The sequence below is a fragment of the Tursiops truncatus genome, chromosome 3 (genome assembly GCF_011762595.2).
Source record: "Tursiops truncatus isolate mTurTru1 chromosome 3, mTurTru1.mat.Y, whole genome shotgun sequence".
Lineage (NCBI taxonomy): Eukaryota > Metazoa > Chordata > Mammalia > Artiodactyla > Delphinidae > Tursiops > Tursiops truncatus.
Window position 1 is genome coordinate 115,507,811 of NC_047036.1, and position 15,407 is coordinate 115,523,217.

The window sequence follows — 15,407 nt, forward strand, 5'->3', positions numbered from 1 at the left end:
TAGCATTGTGTTCTGTGCCCAGGGCTAGAAAATTCAGCAGTAAATTTTGGAGTGATGCACCTTAGGTAAAGGAAGATTTTCCATAGAAGTTTGAGCAGAGGTATATTTAGACCACAAAGATTTTTTTTTTTTTTTTTTTTTTTTGCGGTACGCGGGCCTCTCACTGTTGTGGCCTCTCCCTTGCGGAGCACAGGCTCCGGATGTGCAGGCTCAGCGGCCACGGCTCACGGGCCCAGCTCCGCGGCATGTGGGATCTTCCCGGACCGGGGCACGAACCCGTGTCCCCTGCATCGGCAGGCGGACTCTCAACCACTGCGCCACCAGGGAAGCCCTAAAGATTTAATTTTTAAAAATTTAGTTTTGGCTGTGTTAGGTCTTCGTTGCTGCGCACAGGCTTTCCGTAATTGTGACGAGCAGGGGCTACTCTTTGTTGTGGTGCATGGGCTTCTCATTGTTATTAAAGAAATTAATTTTGTTTGTGAAATATTTTACAAAGATTTCTTCCAGTTAGTCATTTGTTTTTTAAAGGTTTTATGGTCTTTGCTATATATACTAAATTTTAATGAATGGCAGAGAATCTTTTCCTTCTCGTTGGAAGGAAAAACAAAAGTTTGTTCTCCCAGAGGTCACCACCAAAATGGTAAAATCCTCCAGGAAATTCTAGTTCTTAATACTTAAAAAAAAAAAAAAAAGAAATCAATTGCAAACTTAAATGTAATTTCCTGTATGACTTTTACTTACTGTTCTGACCCACTGTTATGTCATTCTGAACTCCTGTCAAGCCTATCACAATACAGGGTCTTGCTGAATTAGAGGTTGCTCTGAATTATTTTATCTCAGATTAGAAACCCTCTGAGAGAAGGATATGGCTAATCCTGCCTACTCCAGTGGATGTAGAGTGCTCAGTAAAGATTGTCTACATCCAGTGGATGTAGAGTGCTCAGTAAAGATTGTCTAAGTAGATAGAAGTCTGTCCACGCAGGAGGAAGGTGGAATGGCTTCTTCATGCTTCTCTTAAAGATTGGTTTTAAAAGCCCTTTCACTGTCTCAGCCAAAACTGTGTTGCTTAGAGGCAGTCCCAGCTAATAACCTTTGCCTCTCCTCAATTCCGCTGATATTAACTTGTTGAGGAGAAGCTTTATGTTGAAACCCCAAACATACCATATCTTTTTCTTAGAAAGCCCTTTTTTCACTGTGTAGCAGGGGCATACATATCAACATTGAGTGAGTCCAGGTGGTCTCTCTGCTTAGTGGAATAGAGTCTCTCAATTAGGTGGGAACCGAGAGTCACTTATTTTAAAGATTCATTGGGCAAATTTACTTTGGCCTAGCCAAAACTAGAAATACAAAATCATAACAGCCTTAATCTCAAAGAGAAGTAAGATCTTGTTTTACAGATCAGCAAGCCTTCTACTTTCATCAAGCTCATTATTAAGTTTGTAAGTGTGTGTACTCACCCCTATTATATTTTAAATTATTGGAACTGTAAACTTGCTATTTGGACTGGGGTTTTTTTCTTTTTTTTTAAGGGATGCTTTGATTTAAAAGGTGGTCTGGGACTTCCCTGGTGGCGCAGTGGTTGAGGTGCAGCCTGCCGATGCAGGGGACACGGGTTCGTGCCCCGGTCCGGGAAAATCCCACATGCTGTGGAGCGGCTGGGCCCGTGAGCCATGGCCGCTGAGCCTGCGCGTCCGGAGCCTGTGGTCCGCAACGGGAGAGGCCACAACAGTGAGAGGCCCGCGTACCGCAAAAAAAAAAAAAAAGTAGTCTGTCTAGTATAACCTAAAAACTTGAGTAAGTAACTGCTTCTGAACTGCTCCCTACTGATTAATGAGGCATAAGCCTCTATTTCCTAAAGTAACAAGAAAGACAAATTGATTTTTAAGGTAGTTTGACAAAGAATTAACAGATTCATGTTGTGTGAATTTTGCTGTGTGAATGTAATTCCCTCAAAAGTCAAGTTTAGGGCTTCCCTGGTGGCGCAGTGGTTGGGAGTCTGACTGCCGATGCAGGGGACATGGGTTCGTGCCCCGGTCCGGGAGGATCCCACGTGCCACGGAGTGGCTGGGCCCGTGGGCCATGGCCTCTGGGCCTGCGCGTCCAGAGCCTGTGCTCCGCGGTGGGAGAGGCCGTGGCAGTGAGAGGCCTGCGTACCACACACACACACACAAAAGTGAAGTTTAAGGATTTGCTTTTATATAACTTTCTAAGTATTATAAATTCTTCTACCCAAATTGAGGGCGTTGCAGGGAATTAGGCTCTCATGAGGTTATTGAACCCAACCTTTGGATTTCAGATAACAGATGTTTTCTGGAGTAAATGATCTATTAGAAACACCCCCCAAAATGTAGCTAGGTACAATGACAAATTTTACTAGGTTTACTTCAAAGTGAGTGCTTGAGTATCTAAGAAATGTACTGAGACTTTCCTGATTTAAGCACTAATTATGAGGTCAGTTTGATTTTTTTTTTTTTTTAAATTCAGTTTTAGCCACCTTTGCCTTAGATCCTGTTATTTTGATCTTTGAGATTGTCAGTAACTGATTATACTTGTCAAGTTGTCTTCTGACTGATGGCCATGAATAAATCACCGTTTACTCCTACAGGTAGAAATGCTCATATTTTCTCAGTTTTTGTTGAGACTCTTTGTTTTTTTTCCCCTTAAACCCATCAATATTAGTGGATTACTTAACTTTACTGACAGTACAGTTGGAGGAAAAGGTAAGGGATATGACCCTGACCAGATTTGACAGGGACCATATCAATGTGTCAGTTATATTTCAACTTTCAATTTTAAGTCCTTTTTTGTCTCCTTTCTGTCTTCTGCTAAATAACCTGTATCCATCAATATTCCTCTCTTTTCTTCTAATAGCCCAGAGATGGAGGCAGAGGGACAAGTGTCATTGTCTCCATTTAACAGATGGGGGATAAGAGAGAGATTGAGTCACAAATGTACATTAAAAGGCACTCAGAAAGCATGTAACCACATCTCCCCATCCCCAGCTGTTTATCTACTATGCTGACTTATGTACTGATGGCATATCCATACCAGAATGTCTTGAGGGTGACCATGGGTAGAGAAACACTGGGTTAAATTCCTTTGTCCAGGGCTTCCCTGGTGGCGCAGTGGTTGAGAGTCCGCCTGCCGATGCAGGGGACGGGGGTTCGTGCCCCGGTCCGGGAAGATCCCACATGCCGTGGAGCGGCTGCACCCATGGGCCATGGCTACTGGGCCTGAGCGTCCGGAGCCTGTGCTCCACAGCAGGAGAGGCCACAGCAGTGAGAGGCCCACGTACCGCAAAAAAAAAAAAAAAAAAAAAAAAAAAAAATTCCTTTGTCCATTCATATCTCTTCTGTAATTACTATATGTTTTACAGAAAGAGCCACATTTGTTGACAGGCATTTTGTAAGGAAAAACTTTTAATATATTTCGTAGTTTAACCTAGTTGATGTCTTACTAGGTATTTCTAAGCACATGGCTAGCTATCTCTACCTGGGATAACTACCTTTGTCCCTTTTCTTTCAACTACCATCCATTTTGATTCTGCTTAGAATGTTCCCCAATGCAAATGTCCACTCAACCCGCTGACCTCTGAACAAATGCTGATTTACATACCTCTCTCAGAGTGGCTGATAGGTTCTTTTCTGTGCAATACAATTGCGTTAAGCTTAGCCTAGAATTTTAAGTAATCTTACAAAGCATACTTATTTGGCCTGTATAATATACACTGTTAACTGAAGTAATCTGACAAAGCATTCTTATTTGAGCTATATAAAAATATGTTATTAACTCCTATCCATCATGGTGCATCTTAGTTTTAAGACTTGTTGTTTCACATTGTTTTAGTGCCAGGTGCCATCTTTCACATTTTGACCTTCTTCGTATCTCAGAGTTCTTCAAAATCAGGTATAACCTGTTTTGCTTGCAGTTCTTGGAGAGCTGGTTCGTTAATGAAATTGTTGTACGCTGAACCTTTTTTTTTTTTAACATATTTATTGGAGTATAATTGCTTTACAATGGTGTGTTAGTTTCTGCTTTATAACAAAGTGAATCAGTTATACATATACATATATCCCTGTATCTCCTCCCTCTTGCGTCTCCCTCCCACCCCTCTAGGTGGTCACAAAGTCACCGAGCTGGTCTCCCTGTGCTATGTGGCTGCTTCTCACTAGCTATCTGTTTTACATTTGGTAGTGTATATATGTCCATGCCACTCTCTCACTTTGTCACAGCTTACCCTTCCCCCTCCCCATATCCTCAAGTCCATTCTCTACATGTGCTACTTTATTCCTGTCCTGTCCGTAGGTTCTTCATCACCATTTTTTTTTCCTTTAGATTCCATATATATGTGTTAGCATACAGTATTTGTTTTTCTCTTTCTGATTTACTTCACTCTGTATGACAAGACTCTAGGTCCATCCACCTCACTACAAATAACTCAATTTCGTTTCTTTTTATGGCTGAGTAATATTCCATTGTATATATGTGCCACATCTTCTTTATCCATTCATCTGTTGATGGACACTTAGGTTGCTTCCATGTCCTGGCTATTGTAAGCGGAGCTGCAATGAACATTGTGGTACATGACTCTTTTTGAATTATGGTTTTCTAAGGGTACATACCCAGTAGTGGGATTGCTGGGTCATATGGTAGTTCTATTTTTAGTTTTTTAAGGAACCTCCATACTGTTCTCCATAGTGGCTGTATCAGTTTACATTCCCACCAACAGTTGCATGCTGAACCTTGAATTAAAATATAAATTTAATTTTTCAAGCAGAACTTTAAGCAAAAGTCTCACCTCTTGGCTTCTCTTATTTTGGCAGAACCCCCTCAATTTCCATCCTGAAATAATATGGAGCCCCTAAGAGTTGTAAAATTAGCTTTTTATGAACAAAGCCACATGGTGCTCTCCCCAACCACCTGTATGTCCCAACTTGGGGCTAAAAAATTGATTTTTCCATGTTGATCTGAACTTAGTTATGGACTATCATTACATTTCCTTGTAAATTACTGCAATGTGCATCTCTTTCCTTGTTTTCCAGGCTGGACGTAAAGAAAGAAGTGATGCACTCAATTCTGCAATAGATAAAATGACCAAGAAGACCAGGGACTTGCGTAGGCAGGTAAGCTGGAAGAAGTGTTGATTGCTTTCCCAAGTTCTCACTTTAGTTGTTTTGGTTAAAATCCCAACAAATACTGGGCACATAGTCTTTCTTGAGTTAACGGATGAATTTTCACAGAAAACTGACTATCTCTATTTGTTTTTTGCTAATAAGCTTCTAAATGGCTAATAAAATCTCTTGGGGACCTGGAATAATACAGTCCCACTGGAATGGACTGAATAAATTAGCTCTAGTGTGAAAAGGATGTTCAGGTAAGAAAATCAATTTAAAATGACTTGGGGATCTGTGAAAATACCCTGCAGGGTCTTGTGATGTTAACTTACAAACAATAGAGACAGGAATTGAAGTTATTTATTTGACTTGCCCCATTCTGATTTTGATCCTTGATGGAAATGTGTTTCTAGTATAAATATGGTGGATATAGAGGTATTTGGGGCCATCAGTTTTCTGAGTTAGTAAGTACAGAGGGTCTTTCTCTTCATTTAATGTTAAATAATCCCATTAACATTTTGGAATTAAATTGAGTTTTAGTCTTTAAGAAAAAGTTGGATTGAATTTGTAAAACAATGTATTAAGACTTAAAAAGAAGTTGTAATAGTAATACAAACAATCTCCTGACTTAGTGGAGAAACATTTTATTGTTCATGTCTGATATAAAGCAGAATTAAAGATGGAATGTATCTATACGTCTTCCTTTTGGTAAAGTAGTATCACAAATGGTTATAAAGATAACCTTTCAATTTTAAGGTTCATAGAGTGCTCACCCTGTTCAGATAAACCAGAAAGTGCTTTTTTTCTCCCTTCTCAGTTTTATTTAGCCAATTAGGCTAATTATATATATATTTCAAGCCTATGTGCCAATTCAATCTAGAGCTGTTTTCTGTTCAGTTTTTTATTATTCCTTTAAGATACAAGCTTTCGTTTTGTAATTCCCAAGAAAAAAAGGATTTTATTTTGAAAACTGAGATTCTGTTGCTGAAATGCTATAACTGTAGTATAAGCTGTTATCTCCACAATTGTGTTTCCTGTGTTGCAGATTATATAACTGCATGGCTTACATGAGGGGTCCTCATATAAGTGCAGCCAAACTGTCATGAGCTTCCATTAGATTTAAAAGTGCAAGAGAAAAAAAAGCAATCTAGCTTCTTGGTAGAAATAAAATCAAATTTTTACAATTTAATTATTAGCTCCGCAAAGCTGTCATGGACCATGTTTCAGATTCATTTCTGGAAACCAACGTTCCACTTTTAGTATTGATTGAAGCTGCAAAGAATGGAAATGAGAAAGAAGTTAAAGAATATGCCCAAGTTTTCCGTGAACATGCCAACAAATTAATTGAGGTAAGTGTATTAGCAGTTTTATTAATTATGTGTAACTTGATGGACTGTGGTGATTTTTAACCACAGTATTTAATCAGCAGAAAAATTTAGGGGCTCATCTAATGTACAATATGTGTAAGATGAAAGTCTGTCATTATTAACGTCTATCCAAAACTACCATTTTGGTCAGTTTACATTAATTACATACATAATTAGATATAGGTAGTCTTTATCTGGGAAACTTAACATCTCCTCTTGGTGTTAATGCAAATAAAATAGATCATGACATGCTTAAACTCAGAAGACACTGTAGAAAGTAGTGGCTAGAAGGTGGAGCTCAGGAGTCATACTGCCTGGACTTGCATCCTGGCAAATTACTGAACCCCTCTGAATTCCCATTTCTTACTATAAAATGAAGATACTAATGATACCTATCTAGGGATTATTTTGAGATCTCAAAGAGATGCTGTATGTCAAGTGCTTAACCCTTTGCCTGAGACACAGACTCAGCTCCATCATCTTGTTTTAAAATTGTAGAAATTGGGAATTCCCAGGTGGTCCAGTGGTTAAGACTCTGCACTTTCACTGCCGAGGGCGTGAGTTCAATCCCTGGTTGGGGAACTAAGGTCCCACAAGCCAGGTCACATGGCACAGCCAAAAAAAAAAAAAAAAAATTGAAGAAACAGATCCCTAATGTGCTGCTAATTAGATATGTTTCGACAGTAGATACCTGTATGTTAGTGGTTGGTTTTTTTGGCTATAAGAAGAAAGAGTGAGCTGCTATTTAATTTCCAGATAAGTTAGGCTTGCCTCCTACCTTTTGATTACTGAAATTATGTTACTGTTTAATTGATTTCATTATTACTTTATTTCAAAAATTTGACACACTGTAAGCATATACCCAACTTATTTAATTTTGTAACCCTAATGTAAAACATCTAATATTTGGAAGAGATATTCTGTAGACCATTTGGTAAGTTGGTCATTATGTAAGAACAGAAAATGGGCCTTTTATGTAAAATGTGTTTCTTGTACGTTTGGATTTATAGTGACATTAGGCCAGGTTAGTACCATAAAAATATTCTAAGGAAAACATCAGTTATCACATTAAATGTGTTACTAATTTTAAATCTAGTTTTCTTTGAACATTAATCGTTATTCTCACCTGAATTAATTATGTGCAAAATACGTAGGTCAGTCTGCTATTCAAGTTACTTGTTCTGGCACTTGGTTAGAAGACTTGCGTTTTGTGTCTCCATTAAGCATAATCTTTTCACAGTAGTCATATGACTGCATGAGGTGTAACCTTCAAATGTACAAAGATTGTCTTCACAAAGATTGTCTTCAGGAAGCCAACCTCCTGTAAGTAGCCTACATCTTAGAAAGTGTGCCTGTGAGGCAGGAAGCAAGGACACTGCCAGCCCATGGCCTTGGGTAACAGGTAGCAGTAATGGCAAAGGCATTGGAAAGGGCATCTGAAAGAGTATGGCAGGCTGAACCTCATAGGGCAGCCTTTTTCTGTTCTACAGCTGGAGGGCCCTTTATAAGGACCTGCTGTACAGTCCTCAGCCTCTCCATCCAACAAAACTGACACTTGTTGAGCACCTGCTGTGTACCATGTATATGCAAATACAATGTACTTTCCACATTCTCAGGTAAGGAAACAGGCTTAGAGAGGTTAAGTAACTTGCATTCCTCCCACAATGAGGGCTGTGTCACTCAAGCTTACTGACGTAGTGGACAGCCTTATGGCCAGTAAGAAGCACTAGATGGACCTGGTGGGTTCGGAGACCTGCTCCAGGAACTTTGTCCATGCTTATACTTCTTATTTCATTCTGAACTAACCAAGGGCCCCTTAATGTTTAATTTTGATATTCCCTGTCACAACTGACTTCTGACTCCTTTCTTCCCTCTCTCCCCTCTCCATGCCCTCCACCCACATCGTCCCACACACACATAATATATGTGTATTAAATGACACATGGCTTTTCATTGCTTGATGCATAACCAAAGGCCTTGTAGTATCATTCTGCAAACATTTAAATTACATTTATGGTAATAGAGGTCCTAGGGTATATAACTGCATGTGTGCATGGAAAGGAAATGAATTTTTAAAGTGTTTGTTATAGAAGCCTCAAATTCCTGATTCAAGGCAGAACTTCATTCTTCAATGACAAGCCTTCTCCTCCCCACACTAGTACTTTTGTATTATAATGAAACACTGAATTAGTGAGAGACTTGTTTAAAGCAAAGGTAAAATACTTTATTGTGATTATTAATCTCCTGACATCTTCCTTTCTTTTTATTAGTTCCCCCTCTTAAGTGGAGTAAATGTCTGTAGGCCAACTTCGGTTTTAGGGGCCATTTGCCATTTTTCCTGGGGTTTAGGGGGAGTAAGGGTGCTATGTGAAAGTTGGGAAGGGCTGGTGGTGATAGGCCTCTGGCAGGAAAGGAAGGACTCAGATTCTGCAGCCACTGAGAATTCTGCCAGATATGTTTGTCCTCGTAAAATATTGAAATACAATTCTATCACTAACCACCTGCAATTAGCACAGACTCCACAGGTAAAGGGCATAATTCCCAGTAAGATCATCCTCACTATAGATGCCAACTGCAAGTTAGGGGAGTCCCCAGCCCACCTGTACTTCTGACCCAACTGTCTATAAATTCAAGGGTTCCCATGACCTCTCATCCCTTCTTCACAAGACTGCCCTCATTTCAAATGCCAGCTGCAAGTTTGAGGGTCTCCAGTCCACCTGCTCTTCTGATCAACTAGCTACAAATTTGGCGGGTTTCCATGGCCCACTTCAGGTTCATTAATTTGACAGGACAACTCATAGAGTTCAGGAGAGTGCTATCCTTATGACTGCATTTTATTGTAAAGGATACAAATTAGGTCCATCCAAATGAAGAGACACATACGGTAAAGTGCGGGAAGGTCTCAAAGACAGAGTTTCCTGTCCTCTCCCCGTGGATCAGGGTATGTCACCTCCTGGCACATTGATGGTTCAGCCAGGAAGCTCCACTGAGTTTCAGCAACCAGAGTTTTTACTGAGATTTCATTATGTAGGTATGATTGATAGAATCCCTTCCTTCCGTGGACCTTGGTTTTTCCTGAAAGCCCCCATCCTCTAATCACATGGTTGGTATGGTGGCCTACCCATCCTCAGTCATCTCATTAGTCTAACATATATAGGGGCTCAGCTGGAGTTACCTCGTTAGCATAAATGATGAATAAGAAAGACACTCCTGTCACTCCTGAAATCTCTCAAGGATTTAGAAGTTTCCTCCCAGGAATCCAGTGCAAAGACCAGACATTTTTTTATTATACAACACCTCCCCATCTTGAAGGAATGTGGAGTGCATGGTTTTTGGATAGCTTGCTACCCAGCCATAAATACGACATGGAAGAGGTAAGACAGGGCAGGTTTGTTTCTTGCAGCTTTATGTAGATCCTGTTTGTGGCCATTTACCCAGCGATTTACCACTTGTTTTATCTGGTGTTCCTTGCATTGTTTGGTTTTACTTTTCCCTGGAGGTTCGCCCGTTAGGAGCCCAGTTTTCTGATTGAGTCCATCTCTTCTCTCCTAAGTGAATGGTTCTTTCTCATAGAATCATTGATTCTCCCTCTGGTGTATAAATCCCCTTCTGTTTAATATCCGTGTATTGACACTTACCCTTTCTTAGACTCATTCTGTAGTGGGAAACTCCCTCCTTCCAGAGGCGGCACCTTCCACTGGTGGATTTCTCTGGTTGTTAGGAATGGGGGGCCACAGTCTCCTTCTCTGGAACACTCCCTGTCCATCTTTTTACTGCTGCACACAAATGAATTGAGAGGAGCTATAAGTGAAAATAGACACCTGATTTCAAAGATGTGGCATGGAAAAAGAATGTAAAAGATTTCATTATCTTTTTTATTGATTACATGTTGAAATATATTATCTTGAGATTAAATATTATTTTTTCTAATCTCACCTCTTAATGTGGCTCACATTGTATTCCTGTTGGACAGCACTAGTCTAAGTGATTTCCTCAGGCCTTTGAGAGGCTCTCTTCATTCTGCCTCTTCTCTGAATGCTTGCCACTTAAGTGCCAGTCCTTATTGAACACCTGCTGCAAGAGCGGGCGGATGGACGTAGAGCAGCCAAAGCGTCCACTGGCTTTTGGGCAGTGACCTCACAGTCAGCTCCAGGATTTTGCTTCCAGAGGTGCTGCTGCTCAACTCCATCTTCTCCATCCTGGTCTGTGTGGGTGCAGTTGGTTGTTTGACTCTCTCTGTTTTGACACTCATGCAGTATAAACTTCTTAGATTCAGTCTAGTGTTCTGTCCTGTCAGGACTATTGCTGGCATTGCTCTTCATATTATTGACAACCCCTTCCAAACTTGTATCATTTCTTTCTTTTTAAAAAAATAAGCATATCTTTTCTCCTTTTATCCAGTATGTTTATAAAGTACTGTCTAAGACAACCCATGGGATAGAAACTTTCTTTCAGCTTGCCACTAGAAATCATTGTGTTGATTGTACGATTCTTTGTGTATAGTTAGCTGTTCAGCCAGTTACAGACTCCTTAACTTTTGTCTTGATCTCTGTCCCTGCCCACCCCGGCCAAATAAAGTAGTGTAAAAACGTTATGCTATAATTTGGGTTGTCATGTAAAGTTGCTTCAAATGTACTAATAGTTTCTGAGTAGTATTAGGGATAGCATCCACAGAGAAATGGGAATATTATGGTACCTTCTCTGTATACCACATTATGGAAATACAAGATTAGCTTGAAGCATAAAAACCACATACTGACTGGTGAGGTTTTATGAGCAGAAGTGGATTTCTCCAGCCCCTCTGTGTGGGCATAGTGTTTGGAAGGCTGTGTGGTGCCTGCTGCCTATTGGATCCTTATTAAATGACTGTGATTTTACTTGGGAAAGCAAATAACAGAGTGTTTGCTGTGTGGCTGCTCTTATTTTCTCAGGGTCTGACTAGGACCTCTGACTGCCTCACACTACAGTTGTCAGTGGGATCTATTACCTCCCCACATGGTATTGAATCCCCTTTTCTTATGTGAAGGGTACATAGAGGTTGTGCGTCTCAAGGCCAGTGAGTAGGGGAGCAGGAGCTGAGGGTCAGTGTTGATGAGCTGGTGACCCTTCTGTTCACCGTTTTCTTCTGTTAATGATTTCTTTATATTGCTTGTCAGTTTAGTGTATTGAAGTGAAAAATTTATTTTCTGTCAGAAATATTAACCTTTTTGTCAATAATGCAACACCCACGTGTCCTTTTTAATTGCTTCATTCTTTGCCTACCTCCTTTGCTGTGAGCAGCTTAATAGCTAAAGAGCAATCAGTTTTCCCTTTTTAATTTTGCTGTCTTCTGGTTCCTTTTCAATTTCATGAATTGAGAGTAAAATAGGAAAAATACAATTCATGAAATCTTGCCTGTAAAAACTGTCTATCATTTAGTATCCCTTTCCCCTCAGCCCGAGACACTGTACAATAAGATAGTGTTTTGTTCATTGCCTTGTGAATTAAGAACCAAAAAGTAAATGTAACTGGTATGATTTTGAGCTGGATTATCATTACTTGCTATGTCCCCCACCACCACCACCCCAGGACCAAGTATTTCCCATTATCCAGGACTTTATAGGTTGTGGCTTTATTGGCTTGAAATGTGTATTTTAACTGCAAATTGAATGATCTTCATTATAACTTTTATTCTGTGTTGTGCTTATAATACGCAGTAAAGTGACCTTGCAGAAACCTCTGTAAGGGGCATTTGAATTAAACACTGACCTTATACCATCTGCCTGTGACATCTTGGATATTTTCTCAGTACCTCTGTACAATACTATAGGCTGAAATTCTTGCAAATGGCCAATCAAATGAAGCTTCAGTTTTCCAGGACAGTAGGATGTTTGCATGAAAGCAGTTGGGTATTCTTAGGGAAGAATGCTGACCTCAGAATCAAGAATTTCCTGAGCATATTGTGCTTGGTTTTCTCACATTTTCAAGGGTGTGTAATTTCACATGCATGGGGTTGTGTAAGACCAAAGTGTCTTGCCTGTACTATTTTAACACCTTAACACCAAGCTTTTTTGGCTGAACTGAACCACGTAGTCAAATTTTGGGATGGTCAGGTGAAGGCAAATGGATGTATCTTGTTCTCAAGGAGCATTGAGATTCTTTTCTCTTGGAGTGTTGGCAGGAACAATTAAGGAAGCACTCTGCCCAACTCTGGCCCTGCTTCAGAAAAGAGTGTAGGCCCTCCTATTGCCTCACCAGTAGACCTGATGGACTAGTGTTTAGACAGGCACCCTTCCTAGCCTTATTGACAGATTATTCAGGAGATTAGACAGAAATAGGGAACTTTTTAAGTGATCTGTATAATAACATGTAAATGGAAATGATGACAATATCACCTGGGTGGTTATCTACACATGAAAGCCTTTTTAAAAATATCACATAGCCAAGCTGTTTAAAATAGTTTATGATGTTTTAGTAAATTCACAATTTCTAATCCTGTTACTAGAGATACTTATATCCCTAAAATTAGATTTGGCATGGCTTATTTTGAACAAAAACATGTAAGAGAAATTAAGGTAGATGTAGAAAATCAGGACGTAGGAGAGAAATAATACACAATTACGAGCTATAATTGCCATGCTTGAGTTTGGTTGTGTTACTGCACTTCCTGGTAGCATGGAGGAAAGGAAGACACACAATCAGTTCTGTATTCTTGTCTTTAGAATGGAAGAAGTATGCCCATTTTTTCATGGGAAATGAGCCTATCGTAAAATGTTAAAAAAAAAAATCCTTACTTGGGACTTTTACATAAGGGGCAGTGAATGATTTAATACATAGGGTCCTCAACATTTTAGTAATAAATGTAGTGACAGAGTCCACATGATTTTTTTTTTTTTTTGTAAATTCCCTCTAAAATGGCAAGGTCATAATATTCAGTTGACACTGAATTGAGTTCCAAAGAGCTGTGATGAGGAGCTAACCCAGCATGTGGCCTTCCGTCTCCCAGTAACAATATTAGGAGAACTGAGGGCTGTGAGTCTGTGAGTCCAGTGCTTCCTCCTGATCATCCCAGTGTAGCTTTCTTTCTTTTTTAAAATAATATTCAACCTTCCAGTTTCTTTGTGTTTTAAACGTGTCCTGTAAAGAGCATATGTTTAGTTATTGTTATTCAGGTTAGCAGGGGTTTTTTTTCCTGTTAATTAGGGAGTTTTGTACACACACATTTATTATCATTATGACATGTGGATTCATTCTTACCATTGCATTTTTGTTCTCTCTTTCCCCTTCTTAACCCTGCTTCCATCCCTCCTCCTCTGTTTCTAACTCTCCTTCCCTCTTTTGGATTGATTGAGTCCTCCCACTTCCTTCTATTCCCCCCCGCCCTTCTCATTTGGAAATCATACACTCCATTTTATTACTAGCAACTCTGGATATTTTAAGCATGCATGTTTAAATTCAGAGGTTGAGGGTAAGTAGTATCTTTTCCTCCTTCTGAAACAGTATGAGAATCTTAGAATGCTTTGACTTTAGTTATTCTCTAACTTAGATGTTATTGTTGTCCAGTAGTTTGGTTCTCTTAATTTTTAGCCCCATGAGTTAGACACTGTTGGTATTGCTTTATTCACTTATTTCAACTTTTGCATAAAATTTATCTGATACCATATTTTCATTGCTTCCCATTTCTTCTTGCATATTAAACCTTCCTTCTGGGATTGCTTCCTTTTTTCCTAAAGCATCTTTATTAAACACCTTTAGTTGGGGCAGGAAAGATCTGTCTGGAGTAAATGCTCTGAGATTGGTTTTGTTTTTGTTTTGTCTTAGTGTCTTTATTTTGGCTTAATTCTTGAAAAAATAATTTTATTGGATGTATAGTCCTGGGATGATTCCCCCCACTGCCTCCCTTCAGGGATTTGAAAATATTATTACCCTATCTCTGGCTTCCATTGTTGCTGTTGAGAAATCAGCAGTCAATCTCACTGAGCTTTCTTTGTAGATAATTTGTATTTACTTTCTGGCTGTTTTTAAAATCACTTTTGTTCTAAAGCTTCACTTCAGTGTGTCAGGGTGTAGATTTCCTTTTATTTACTCTGCTTAGAATTTATCTTCCCAGATCTGAAAATTGTTTCATCCATGCTGAAAAATTTCAGCTGTTACCTCTTGCAGTATTGCCTCTTTTGCATTCTCCCTGTCTTCCCTTCTGAAATCCTCATAGTTGAATAATAGACCTCAATTTATCTTTCATGTCTCTTAATTCCTTTTATGGTTTCATGTCATGAAAATGTCTTGGTTTTCCTGAATAATTTCTTCAGTTTGACTTTCCAGGTTAGTAATTCTCTTTTCAGCAGTGTCTAGTCGATATTATTTTAAATATCTAGAAATGGTAGACATTATTACTTTTCTCTTAAAGTTCTATTTTGATCCTTCTCAAATCTGCCTAGTTATTTCTGAGTGTGTTTTTCCTTTTCTATACTTTGTATCCTTTGTGTTATCTCTGTTAATGTAAAAAAAACATATTTCTTAATACTCCACTTTTGATCGTTTAAGTATCTGCAAGTCATGGATCTTATTACACAGTTCTTTTGCTCAAGATGCCTTATTTCCTTGTGTACTTCCTGTATTTTTTATTGTGGGTTCACATTCCTGGTATTTCGTATTTGGGAATTCTTTGAGGCCTGGGTTTAGATTACTTTCCATCAGAGAAAATTTCCATTTATATTTACTTCTGCCAGTTGCTTACGGATACTACTAATACATGACCTCCTAAACCTAAAAGTTTTGGGGGGCCAGATAAATAATATAATTTCTATACCTAAACCCCTGAGGAGGGCCAGCCTTTGGTTAGAATTTACAGGAGAGACCTTTTTTTTTTCTCCTCCTTGAGGGAGTGATTAGGGCTTATACTGGCAAGTATCCTACTATTTTGCTCTTCATGTTGACTTTTCTCTTA

The 15,407-nt window shown here is 39.2% G+C and overlaps 1 protein-coding gene across 1 annotated transcript in view; it reads left to right on the top strand.

The window, feature by feature from the left end:
• Positions 1–15,407, top strand: part of CTNNA1 (catenin alpha 1) — a 178,401-nt gene that overhangs the window by 126,699 nt on the left and 36,295 nt on the right. The window contains exons 8-9 of the mRNA XM_019924496.3: positions 5,043–5,123; positions 6,311–6,463. Of these exons, the coding sequence (XP_019780055.1) occupies positions 5,043–5,123; positions 6,311–6,463 (234 nt within the window). The remainder of the gene's footprint in view (positions 1–5,042; positions 5,124–6,310; positions 6,464–15,407) is intronic.